A 13709-nucleotide genomic window follows, 5' to 3' on the forward strand; every position below is an offset into this window, starting at 1 on the left:
GCAAAAACACATTTAATTTATAAACTCGTGTTCTTGGGCAATATTTTATTGATTTATCACAGGTTTCAGCTGCAAGGGTCTGAAAGGAGATAAATGGTGCTTTGGATCAATTAGCCTTCAGTCACTGCTCAGTTATAAACTATACAAAACTTTCCTTTGGACATCATCATTATTCTGGTTTCTTTCAACTGCGCGCACACGCGCACACACACACACACTCAGCTCTACCAGCTACATTCATTTAACAGATGCCGTGCATATATCAAGACAGACATCCATGCAACATGTGTGCCGGTCTTCTGGTAAAAGTGAATATACAGTGCAACCAATCACAAAGTAGTAATGTCTTTCATCATTTCCTTCAGTCCATCAAGCTCCAGTTTGGTTCGAGTGTATATTTCAAGCACACGGGGGAAACAGACTGAGCATGCCCAGATGAGAGGGGCATGTAAGCTGGGGAGGGCCTGAGGTGACAAGGTGACTCGGAGATTCAGATTCATTTGCCAGATTTTTGAGCTTTCTGAGCAGATTTGGTCACTTTTCCGCTGCCGCCAATCTTCTTTTCCACGCTTTTGATGACACCGACTGCAACGGTCTGTCTCATGTCTCTGACGCGTAAGCGCCCTGGGAAAACACAGAAACATACGCTTCTTTTTTCATGAAAATGGCTTGTGACCCAACTAAAGAGTTTAACTTAAATCACAGTCATCTGTCAGAACTGTTCCTAACTAAAACAAGATTTTCTTGGTGAACACTAATTTTAACGGAGATTTTAGAGGGAAAAATAATGAGAACAAGATGTAATAAAAACGATACATCGCAGTAAAACAACAGCGGTCAAAATGAGGCTGTGCAATCAAACAGGCCTAATCATCAGCTCTATTGGAGTTGCAGCATCTAAGGAAATGCAATCCAGAGAGAGAGAGATGAAAATCATGAACTCATGGTTTCAAAGGGACGATGTCTCACATCACTGATGAGTCAGACCTTTAACCTGACAACGACAGCAGCGAGTCTCAATCATGTGACCAGCAGGGACCAGAAAGGTGATAAAAATATTAAGGAACTGGTCGGCAGAGCTTTGCACAAGATTTTACCGTGTCTTGTGTGGGTTCCACTTACATAAAAAGCAAAACAACGGAATAAAATAAAACATAATAGCAAAGCAAAACAAAAAAAGAAAGCAGAACAAAAGACAAAAGTAAAAAAAAAATTATATATATAAAAATGGCTTCATAATCTGTTTCATGTAAGGTTAGAAAGCAGACACATACCCAGTGGAGGGTATTGAGAGAAGCTCTCCACACACATTGGTTTTCCTGGGATCATGTCCACAATGGCAGCATCTCCAGACTTCAGGCTTTTGGGGTTGTCTTCCAGCTTCTTGCCCGAACGGCGATCGATCTTCTCCTTAAGCTCAGCAAACTTACAGGCAATGTGAGCCGTGTGGCAGTCTATGACAGGAGAGTAACCTGCGCTGATCTGTCCTGGGTGATTCAAAATGATGACCTGATAAAAAGAGACAGACAAAAGAATAGAAATCCGGATAGGGATAAAGAAAGAGATCAAGACGAGCTGACAAAGACCGGTGTCCCACCTGTGCTGTGAACCCTGAAGCTTCCTGAGGCGGGTCTGACTTACTGTCCCCACAAACGTTACCTCTTCTTATGTCTTTAACGGACACATTCTTCACATTAAAGCCCACGTTGTCTCCAGGCAGAGCTTCACTCAGAGACTCGTGATGCATCTCCACCGACTTCACCTCTGTAGTGATGTTGACCGGGGCGAAGGTCACCACCATACTGGGCCGCAGGATACCCGTCTCCACCCTGCCCACCGGCACAGTGCCTATACCTGAGCAGAAAGACGTGGCACCTCTGAATGAGCACGTTCTGCGTACATGAACTCAACATACAACCACAAGCTTAAAATGACATCAACCTATAAAATGCGTATGCGTTAATCCCACCTCCAATCTTGTAGACGTCTTGCAGGGGCAGACGCAAGGGTTTGTCAGTGGGGCGTGTTGGAGGCATGATGGTATCGAGAGCTTCCAGTAGAGTAACGCCACTGGCATGATGCTCCTTCCTGTCCAGCTTCCAGCCTTTAAACCACGGCATCTGCACAGCACAAATGAGAGGATTTTAATAATCAAATCACAAGCATTCTGCCAACGGTTTAATTGGAAACCGCCAAACAGTATGAGGTCGGTGCTGGAAAACGATCACACACCAAGGGGACTCACATTAGAAGACGGTTCCAGCATGTTGTCGCCATGCCAACCTGAAATTGGGACGAAGGGCACAGAGGCGGGGCTATAACCGATCTTTTTGATGTAGGCGCTCACTTCTTTAACGATCTCGTCGTAGCGTTTCTCACTATAGGACGGCTCCGTGGAGTCCATCTTGTTGACGGCTACAATCAGCTGCTTGACGCCCAGCGTGTACGCCAGCAGGGCGTGTTCCCTTGTTTGTCCATTTTTAGAGATGCCTGCCTCAAATTCGCCCACTCCAGCTGCTACAATTAGAACAGCACAATCGGCCTGGAAGAGAGAGCCACATCGTTTAAAGATGATCATACTGTGCTTTACATGGGCCCTCGATCTCTACAGGCTCGTGAGGGATCTTCTCACCATCGATATGACACTAATTCTTGTTAAATACCTGAGAAGTCCCAGTGATCATGTTCTTGATGAAGTCTCTGTGTCCTGGTGCATCTATTATGGTTATGTAGTATTTGGTGGTCTCAAACTTCCAGAGTGAGATGTCTATGGTAATTCCTCTCTCCCTCTCGGCCTTCAGCTTGTCCAGAACCCAGGCGTACTTAAAGGAACCTTTTCCCATCTGCCAAAACAAAAGTATGTGAGCATATGATGGAAAAGTTGCGTATACTAAAAAATTCTGAATACCAGTATTAAAAAAATTTTACCCAGGGTAATGAATCTCTGCTTTTGCATTTACAGTTTACATATTTGCAAAGCAGTGTTTAAGGAGTCATATGACATTGCTAAAAAGAACATTATTTTGTATTATATTTGGTATAATGCAATGTGTTCATGTGGTTTAAGGTTCCAAAAATACATCATCTTCCACATACTGCATATTACCAGAGTATTCTTGCAAAGTTGGAATTGTCTCACTTTTTAGAAACAGTTTCTGTGCACGGCCAGAATAGGCTACTCACCAAGGTCGGGAAATAGCTCTCCATAAAATGCGACAAACAGACAATACAGACTAACTGTTCTGGAACAGAGTTGTAAATAATACCTAACCACTGCTTTCTAGTTTTTCCTCTTTTGGAAGGACAAAGTAGTTTAATTTCACAATGAATCACGCTCTCCATAACATGGCACAGACAACAACACTATAGTTCTGCCTTCTTTCTTTACATGAACATTTGGGTGGTGTTAAATAAAAACCCACTGGCTGGTGTGAATAAACCCACACAGTGACGCATCGCACGACCCCTTAAAAAAAAAAAAAACAACCTCATAATAGGAATGTTTCATGATCAAATCATGCTGGGCTCTGGATAACTATCCCTTTAATAGATCAAGTAAAAATTTGTATCATGGAAGGTTGTTTGTTTTAATCCTGTAAGGTATACCTATGCCTCAACACTGAGTTAAGCCACTTGCCCCAGCTGACGTTTCAGAGAATAAAGGTTGTGGGTTTATATCCCACAAGGTCCATACACTACGACTCAGCTTTGTGACACTGCTTTAAATGACTTGTCCCAACCGACTGTCTTAGCAATAAGTCTCTTTTAACAATGATCATAGATGGAAGGTTATGGGTCATATCTCAACTGTCCACATACCATGCCTCAACATTGTTCCATTAAGTTAAACCACTTACCCTTGGATGTCAAGGACTGTAGTTGCACATCCCTGTTGTTGATATAACTCCTAAGACCGATAATGTTAAGTCAAGCTTATCAATTTACCTAATATTTAGGAAACCGAAAACAACTCCAACAGGCTTTGTTGTGCACACAGAGCTTTACTACCCTACATTTTGCTAATTGAAGAACAAGTTACCCTCAAAGATAGAGGTGAGGTGTCAGACCCACTGGGATTGCACCCATTTACTCAGGTCTCATTCTCAGAGTCTAATGTGCATCAGGAAGACAGAAGTGCAGGGCCTGACTAATGGTTTGGCCTGTTCCAGAAATCCATTTATCTTTTACTTTCATCTCCAATGGCGTCTTCCAAAGAGTAAATGCCTCAATGTAATTACACAGCAATTCTCCTCTGCTCTACACAGCGCACAGAAGGAGAGGAAGGCACAGTGTGATTCATGATGAGATTCTTACATAATTACCCTACAGAGTAAGTGGGTTGGAGTTACCCATCATTCAGCACAGACCACAACTCTCGCAACGCTTCAAGGATTTGGTCACTTGAGGTCCCTTACATTTAAACGGAAGGTGCAACTGAACTCCTTTTCCTTGGATCAATGTTTATTACTTCACCAAATTGAATTCATTCAGAATCATGTTACTCCTCTTGAACACCAAATTGTTTGAGATCCCGTTTGCCTACCTCTGCAGCCTCTTTTTCAAACTTCTCGATGGTTCTTTTATCAATTCCTCCACATTTATAGATGAGATGGCCAGTGGTGGTGGATTTCCCAGAATCAACATGGCCGATGACCACTATGTTGATGTGGATCTTCTCTTTCCCCATGATGGCACAGGACCGGAGGAAAGGATGAGAACGGTTGGAGCTTTCTTCTGTCTATAGCCGTCACAGACAAAGAACATTAGTACACATAGACACAACATGTACTTTCATCTTGAGTCTTCAGGGCGCAGCTATTCAAGGTCATTAAATGAGAGATAAATATTTCAAATAAAATACACCGCATAATTAAATAATAGAATTATAAAACATAAAACATACTATATAAAATCTATGAAATATTATTTGGACAGCGGTCATGACCAATACATAAATAAGATAACTATTTGACCTCATTAATTTTACCAGTTTACCAAAAAGGCTTGCTAAATTGCAATCTTAAAACATAGTAATAACAATTTAGACCAAATCACGTACATTAACATCCTTAAGTTTATTTACCACTTGCAGAGATAACTCAGTTTTTTTGTTATAGGCATTTTTGTTAGTACTACCCTGAAGACGTTGCATAATTTAATATTTGAATATACTGCTCAAAATTATAAATTACACAAGAGAAAAATGGACATACCCTTGCCTTTCAAGATATAGGTTGCCTCTACGAGCTATTATTGTTTTTACTTTAGTCCTCAATTGATTGTCAAAGGTGGGTTAAAATAATACCTCCACCTTAGGAAAAACTCAAATGTGCAGAATATGCCTGGAAGCCTTTTATCAAAAACAGTGGGTAGTTTCTGTAATACGGGACAAACCAGATACTGTGGCGCAACTGTCACAAAAGCTACTTAATAGCATTTGATGCAAGAGGAAACGCACAAAATAAGGACGCAAGGGTATAGAAACTAAACTGTAAATTCTGCGATTAATTTGGCTTGAAATTAGTAAATATTTTTTAATAGCTTCATCAAGGCAGTACTAAATTAAAAGCACAGAAGAGAAGAAAGCAAAGTCTATCAGCAGGAGGATGATTGTGGCCTCTTACCTGCAGCTGACAGGCAGACCCTGTTCTCCCTCAGCAAACAGACACTCTGTGCTCCTGCAAAGGTGGCGGCACAGTCCAAGTCTGTGCGCGTAATGAACTCACCCCACTTTGATACAGCAATGCGGCACTCAAAGTGGGGGGAGGCTGGTGGTGAGGGACTGCAGTGAGACAGCTGCAACAGCAGCAGAAACCAGCCGAGAGGAAAAGTACGAAAGATGAAGGAGGAACACACTGGAATAGAGCGGCGTTCAGTGACTCAGCATCTTATTCTCAACTAACTCCTGCTGGATAAGAATCGGATTGGCTCCCTGAAATATGACACGTACAAATTCCTAATACACATGTACTATTCTTATTTTCAAGAATGTTTATTACCAGGTTATTCTAGATGTAAATATTTATTTTTTGCAGTCAGTATTTTAGTACATCAGAAATTGTACGTTTATCACAGGGGTCTGATCAGCTTTCTGGCCTGTTCTTCGAAAATTATTCAATAGGAATTTATTTTATACATTGTTATCCCCATTCTTCTGCAGATTAGATATAGACACTTTTTATAAAGCACATCAGAAAACCTCATGATCAGGTCTCTCTCTCGCTATCTCTATTTTATAATAATAATAATAATAATAATATAACAGCTACTGTGACCTTGAATCACAATACCAGTTGCTGGAGTATATTTATAACACTAGGTAAAATTAATTATATGAGTCAAATGAATGATTTTTCTGTTATGCCAAAAGTAACAGAAAAGATCATGTTCAATGAAGATATTTTGTAAATTTCCTACCTAGGAACTCCATTTCAGATTTCTTTGCACCCTCAGATTCCTGGGTTTCAAATAGTTGCATCTCAACCAAATATTATTTTTTCGGAAAGCTTATTTATTCAGCTTTCGGACGATGTATATGATCTCAGTTTAAACAAAAATTTACACTTACGACTAGTTTTGTGGTCCAGAACTGAACTAATTCTTTTGAACAGTAGCGCACGTATCAGAGAGCAGAGAGTAAAAATGGCGCCCGTGTTCTTATAGCCTAATATTCCAAGATCTTCCTGTGGCTTTTAAACCACTTGAAATCTTTTTCGGATAATGTGCATTTACCAGCATAGCTCAAAGGGAGGTAAACATTAAATATTGACCACTGTCAGATTAAAAATTAAGAAGTCAAAAATCAGACCAACATGGTTCACTACCATTTTTTAATCAGGGACATACTCCTGATGTGTTCGACACATATTCGGTCCAAATAAATTAATCAAACATGACTCCGAAACAGTGCAAATACCAATCACTATTTCCTAAGCATTTGATCAACGATCAAATCTAATTGGCTAATAGGATCAGGTTATTTCATACAGTTAATATAACACGTCTACCTCAGCTTATTTGCAGTGCAAGTTCTAACAAAATCACACAACAAACTAGTTGATTCTCTGGTCCGTCTCCAGAACGTCAGCTCTGACGAAAATAAAATAAAGCTACCACTTAAAATTCCCACGAATCTTTTTTTAAAAAGTTGCTGTCTTGTTTCCGAACTCGGCAGAGGAAAGCTTATTTAACATACTTTCCCCCTCAGTCTAATCAGATCCTACGAAACCACCAAAGTCTTTCCTTCGTCTACATTTTCTCCGTCCGTCAGTGAACACCTCTGGCAGTGACCCCCTGGACCGCAGATAACGCACACGAACATCACACATCCCCTGCTCGCCATTTCACTTTCGCATTGGCTGTAGCGAGACCAATATTAGCTACGCCTTCCTCCGTCAGTTCTTTCCAAATGTCTGATGTCCCGAATCGCCCCGCTGCAAGCTGCGGCTACGTCCTGCGGCGTTTGGCTCCCCCAGGGCTGGAGGGGTTGCTGGAGTTCATCACCTTTTCCACGGCTCGACTCCTCTTCCTCTTTTCCCCGGCTGATTCTTTCGACCCGCTGCCCGTCTCACCTGAGCCCCCCCTCTCTGCCCGCTGTCTCTCTTTCTCGCGCCCGCTGTCCGACCTCTCCAAAAGCTTCACGGAGCAATTGCTGCCTGACGAAGGGAAAAGGGAAGGAGGAGATGGGGAAAGGAGGATGGAAACACAAAGAACAAACCGTGTTAAAACCACTACGAGATTAAATCCACCCAAATTAATTATTTCTCTAATTAAAAAGTGGTGTGTAATTTCTGCACTAAAAAGAAGCCTGACATTAGTACAACCAGTTGTCGAAGTTAGTGGCAGAATGACTTGTTCGTCCAAACGACGGTAGATAGAGAAGAAATTGAGCAGAAATTTGAGCAGTTTGGTGATGCTAGAGGCACAGAAACCACACACTTTCATTTAAATTGTCATTTATATTTAACTTTCTTGAGAAAAAAAAAAAAAGGTATCCTATTAATTGGTGCTGAGAGAAAGGTCAAACAAATTTACATAATCAGCTTCACATAATGTGTTTTGACATGAATGCATAAACTTCCTTAATTATTTCCTCAGAAACACTTCAAGAATGCTTTTGCTATTAAAACATTTTTAATATATGCCTTAATACATCCCTTAAGCCATTTCTGTTGCTTCTGCTCTATTTATAACAAAACTTGTTTTTAATTAACAGAGACTGGGAAAATTCATTTTAATCAATTAATATACTAATAATGCAAATATATTGAACTATTCATTTTGTAAATGCATATGTTTCAGGAACTGCATGACGTCCAGCAAAGACAATAGGCACTGAGGAAAAAAATATAAATAACTACAGTTTTATATCACATCTTGTGTTATTATAATATTTAAGTAAGAATTATTTATTAAATTTAAATTTAAGGAACCCTGCAAACACTTTAAATTATTACCTGCATGATCAATAAATACTTTCTGGTACTAATTAAGTATTTTCCACATTAATAAAGTCTAATTATAAATGTGCTTTTGAGCAACTGAAAGCTCACCATTGTCTAAAGCAAGTAGCTAAATCATACACATGACCTCTACTCACTGTAACAGTTTAAAGGGACAGTTCACCCCAAAATGAAAACTGTACGAGTTTCTCTCATGTTAAACAAAAAAGAAGATATCTTGAAGAATGTTGGTGATCAAACAGCTGATGGTCCCCATTGACTTCTACAGTATTTCTCTATGGAAGTCAGTGAGGACTAACAGTTTGGTTTATCAAAATACCTTCTTTTGCATTCAACATAAGAACTAAACTTTTGTTTGGAACAATAGACGAAAAAATGTTGGGGTGAACTATTCCTTAAGTCAGGGGTGTCAAACTCAATTCCTATTGGGCCGGAGCCCTGCAGAGTTTAGATTCAACCCCTGCTAAAACACATATACTATGAAAGCTTGAAGTACTTGATTAGCTGGATCAGGTGTGTTTAATTAGGGTTGCATCTAAACTCTGCAGGGCTCCGGCCCTCCAGGAATTGAGTTTGACACCCCTGCCTTAAGCAGCTCACCAATAATAAAGTAGCAGGTTCCAGACTGATGCCATTTATCAAACCCTACATTTCTGCTGAATATTAAGGCAACGTTGTGGAAAAGATATCCCCTAATGCACCACAATGTGCTGTGAAAGATAGTAGATAGGCAAAGCAAGAGAAATTGTAATGGTTTTAATTTCCACTTAAATTTTGAACCTATATTTGTCTAAAATGGCATAATTTGATCAATAGACAAACCCACAATATATTATTACTAGTTGCATGTTTGTGTATGATGTTGAGCAGGTTGTACAAATTTAAGTCATTGAGGACGTGCATGAATTTTTCAAGTCAAACTCATAATTATGATAATTCTGAAATAAGAAGCTTTTTGTATCATTAGAAATCAGATTTTGAGTGCATTTGTATGCCTACTTACAGCACAAATTGCTTTCTTAAGATTTCAAGTATTGTTTTCTAAAGAATCTTAAATGAAACGCGGGACTTAAAATCGATTCAAGAAAATAAACTTGACATGAAAAATATTCAATAATTATGATAATTCTTACACCGTTTTGAGTGCGCTTTCTTTGTCCTTCTTTAAAAGCAGTCATTTATAAAGTGGATACGCCATGTGGGCAGTGAGTATGGGACAAAACATCCGGGTTTTGGAACAGAAATCAAGTCTGGAAATGTGTTTGAGATTTTAATAACCAAATTTTGCTGTCTGCTTTAACAACTAACAATTTTCAAACTGAAGGCCGAAGCAGCGTGTATTAATTCTTCAACCTTGTGACCGGACATTTCTGAAAAACCAGAGAACTCTCGTTATCACATGAAGCTGCTGCTGCTGCTGCTGAACAAACCTGTCCAAGCAAACCCCCAACATGCCATGCTTTCATACACACACAGAGAATAACAACAAGCTAGGGTGCACAGAACACATAAAAAAAAGACAAAAGAGAAAGAGAAGGAAGGACAGCGAAAGAAAGACGAAGAGAAAGACGCACATGGTCAGAGGTCTCTGAAGGCTGTCTACAGAGGCCTCTGGTAATGAGCTGGTCTGTACTGAGCTCAAGCTGGAGTTTTGGAACAGAGCGAAACGTTTTCTTCTGTCCATACCTCGCAAAATCCTGGCCAGCCATACTGGGACCCAGACCTTTGAAAATGAGACACAAATGACCAGTGTGAGCCACGCTGAGCTTCACGCCAACGGGAGAACGATCCAGAAAAAAAAAATAAAAAATAGTGATGCAATGACGCAGGTTTTAATAGACGCTTTCAAAAAAGAAAGAGAGAGAGAGAGAGAGAGAGAGAGGGAAAAGAAAAAGAAAGGGGTGAGTAGATGAGATAAAATAAAAAAGGAGTGAAGGAGAAGAGAACCTTCTTCGTGGGTTGCAGGTGGGTCACTTTCTTCTTTGAACTCCTCCTTCACGTCTTCTTCAGATCCCACTTTACCTGCGCAAAGACAAAAAGAGCTTTTAAGTAAATCAGTAAAAACCAATCAATCAACTGTAAAGATCACAAGACAGGAAGTAAGAGCTGCTCACCTTCCTTGACATCCTGTATGATCTCTTCAGGCAGAACAAAGCTCTTCTCAGAGTTTGGAAACGGGAGTATTTCTGATTCATGCTGCAGCAACAAAAGGTCATTCACCGGTTAGATTTGAGAGCTAGGTGTACAATTTAAAGATAAGCGGTCATCCTTTGTGATAATTCATTTTATATATTCATATATATAATAAATAAATGATAACTTCTGATAAAGTAATTAAATATAATTCATCCTGTGCAATCTTTTTTTAACACACAAAAGATTTCATAAGTAGAATATTTATATCATGGGTCATCAAACAAGATCCTAGAGGGCTGATGTCCTGCAGAGTTTAGGTCACTAGTGAAAATGCTTTTATTTATAATTTTGTCATTATTCTTTTCCCTGTTCTATTATTTGCAATACAGTGAAGATGATTACATTTAAACATTTCACAAACGTGCTCATTTGATTAGTGAGTGTGCATAATCTTAAATCAGTTTATTAATGAATTCAATATACTTCATAACCCCACATTTTCAATTATTCCCAAGGTTCAGAAATTCTGCAATATTTCACCTTTAAATACAACCTTTTCCATCTATAATTGAATCCCACGTATAACGCATTGCATTATTGTGGTACACAATGCACGCAGTGAAGGCATGTCATAAAATAGATGTCATGATCTCAGAAAGCAGGAGTTGAGAGGTCTTACCAGCGCCTGCATGTCATACATGGTGCTCAGGTGATCCCAGATGACTTTAGAGGACACCTGCCTGCCGATGTTCTGGCTGAACTTATCGCGAATACAGATCATGTGGAAATGTCGATTCACTCCTGAGGATAGGAGACAGTTTCACGTACACGCTCTCCTTGCGGCACAGAAAACACATTTGTACCGCCGTACGTTAGCTTAGCCGTGTTGCTAACATGCTAGTTAGCAGCCGCGCTAATGTTTGCTAACGTCAACAAACATTCACCGCTACACTCCCTCCGTAAACACAGCACTGGTGCTTAAAAACGGTACAATTCAACGACAGGCTACAATATATATCTCGAAACTGTAACAAAGCCGTGCATGCAATCACTCCGTTTCGGTTTTCTTTTATCAATTATCGACTGGGCTCGATAAAGCTCAATAAAGAAACACTGAAAACCTTTAAAATAAATCTAAAACGCCCAACCAGTATATAAAATCTGACTGCTATGATTAAATAATTGCATTAAAACATAAAAAAGAAACCTATGTGGTCTTAATATACGGTTTGTTATGTTATAAGCTATTGTTTCACGTGTGGAGCGTAGGCCTGTTATTTGCATGAATTCATCTTACCTACGGGTTTGTGTCCCAGCATTGCGTGAAAAGACACACTTCCACCTCCTGGCTCCATACAATCGATTCCTCGGCGGTACAGATGCCGGTTTCTGCTTGTTTTTCGTCGGACGGCACAGCCTCGGCTTCCCCCATGTTTCTGCAGCGACTCTGAGCGACGCTTCACCGCTTCATCAACACACGACAACACACACAGATACAACACACCCGGACATTACTCTGGCTTTATTGTGTGGCTTCTGCAAGTGTCTGTTTGCCCATTTCCAGGAACGAATAAAAAAAGAAATGCACGAAAAACAATATCATAATACATTTAAGTATGAAGTGTAAATGGCCTATAATGCATACTTTTCCAATAGTTTTATTTATTTAGACTATTGTTTATGTCAGAATTGCTTACAAGGGTTGTTATAAATTGTTCCCATTTATTATAAGTAATGCATATAGTTTTGTTTATATGGTCAGATTTTCAAGGTTTGTCCTTTGATATATTTATTTATATTTACATCATTTTTTTGTTATTTTAGAAATGTTAATAACAGCATTTCACATTCATTTAATGTATGCATGTTATTGCTTAGACTGTAGTTATCATAATTGCAAGGTTTGCACTATTTATTGTTTATTTAATTTTGTTAGAAGTTTGTCAGTAATATATGTAATATTTTAATGTTTATATAACCATAATTCTAAGGTTCGTGCATTTTTTATTTCTGTGCACATTTCTTTTCAGAGGATAGTTACTGATTTGTTCACATTCATTTAAAACCAAATAAAATATTAGTGTTTATTTCATACTTTTTATTTAATCTGCATATTTTAATTTTACCACAGAACGGCGTGCATTTGCTTACAGGGGTTTGTTATTAATGTCTTTTTCTGTTCAGAATTCTTTAATAGATGCATCGCCGTGAAGAAATAGATACTAATGATAAATCTGACAATATTTGCTCATTTTGACAAAACTCAATGGATAATGCACAATGTCATTTTTAAACATTATTAATTCATTTCTAGTGAATAGTGTGTAAAAATGTTTCATTTTGTTGATAAGTGTACTTAATCTAATTTATACTGTATGATCCTTACACCTCATTATCAAGAGACATATTTCCAGCAGCAAGCAATTTGTTCACGCTGCAAACAAAATACCTGACACAATCACAGCCAATCACAACGTATCTGATGTTTAATATGTTTGGACCAATGGGTTTCATAGTGTGCAGTACAACTCTTCACAAGGCCTCAGAAACAGATACCAAGTGATGCACAAAATCTAAAGTTACTTGTCACATTTATTAACGCAGATTCACATTTAAAATGGTTTTAAATTATGATTTTATCACTTTAGAAAACCAAACGCTCTTTCCTGTTCCTTACACCTCTGGCCCGTAATGAAAAAAATTCTTCTAAATCGATAGTTAAACTCGTCTTTGTCTTTTCATTCGTGCAGAAATGGTCAGAGGAACTCAAACCCGCATTTATACTCATAATTTTGTCCAAACACAAAACATTAGCTGTTGAGATTGGCTGTGGCCTAAAGATTGGTTGTACCCCTCACTAGATTATAGTTTGCCACATAAACATAGAATATAAAAAGGATACATCATATGAAAGAATATTGAGTAGATAGAAATTAAAAGAATGATGTCACATATTTCTATTTTTATGATTATTGTTTCACTATAGTATTTACATTCCCCTATATTTACTTCAAGTGTGCTCATTTATTAAAATTGAAAACATACTGTTACTCTCCTAGGGCAAGAGCGTGTTGTGTTTTTTGTTGGAACAAAGACATTCCTATCATATAC

At 38.8% G+C, this 13709-nt stretch overlaps 2 protein-coding genes across 2 annotated transcripts; both read right to left on the reverse strand.

The window, feature by feature from the left end:
- Positions 1 to 11: 11 nt before the first annotated feature.
- Positions 12 to 5650, reverse strand: LOC122329222 (elongation factor 1-alpha 2-like). Its single transcript, XM_043225413.1, has 8 exons — positions 5625 to 5650; positions 4544 to 4738; positions 2664 to 2843; positions 2246 to 2542; positions 1970 to 2120; positions 1598 to 1854; positions 1275 to 1509; positions 12 to 624 (listed from the first exon to the last, which is right to left on the reverse strand). Exons 2-8 carry the CDS (start codon positions 4685 to 4687, stop codon positions 497 to 499), a joined length of 1392 nt encoding a protein of 463 aa, XP_043081348.1. The 5' UTR covers positions 4688 to 4738; positions 5625 to 5650; the 3' UTR covers positions 12 to 496.
- A 1163-nt stretch (positions 5651 to 6813) lies between these two features.
- LOC122328332 (MRG/MORF4L-binding protein-like) lies at positions 6814 to 12120 on the reverse strand. The gene is given in 6 exon segments (XM_043223967.1): positions 6814 to 7655; positions 10410 to 10484; positions 10577 to 10658; positions 11278 to 11399; positions 11896 to 11928; positions 11931 to 12120. Coding segments are annotated over 6 exon segments (621 nt in total). The 5' UTR covers positions 12031 to 12120; the 3' UTR covers positions 6814 to 7446.
- Positions 12121 to 13709: the final 1589 nt, after the last annotated feature.

This window comes from Puntigrus tetrazona, chromosome 23, assembly GCF_018831695.1.
Source record: "Puntigrus tetrazona isolate hp1 chromosome 23, ASM1883169v1, whole genome shotgun sequence".
Taxonomy (NCBI): Eukaryota; Metazoa; Chordata; class Actinopteri; order Cypriniformes; family Cyprinidae; genus Puntigrus; species Puntigrus tetrazona.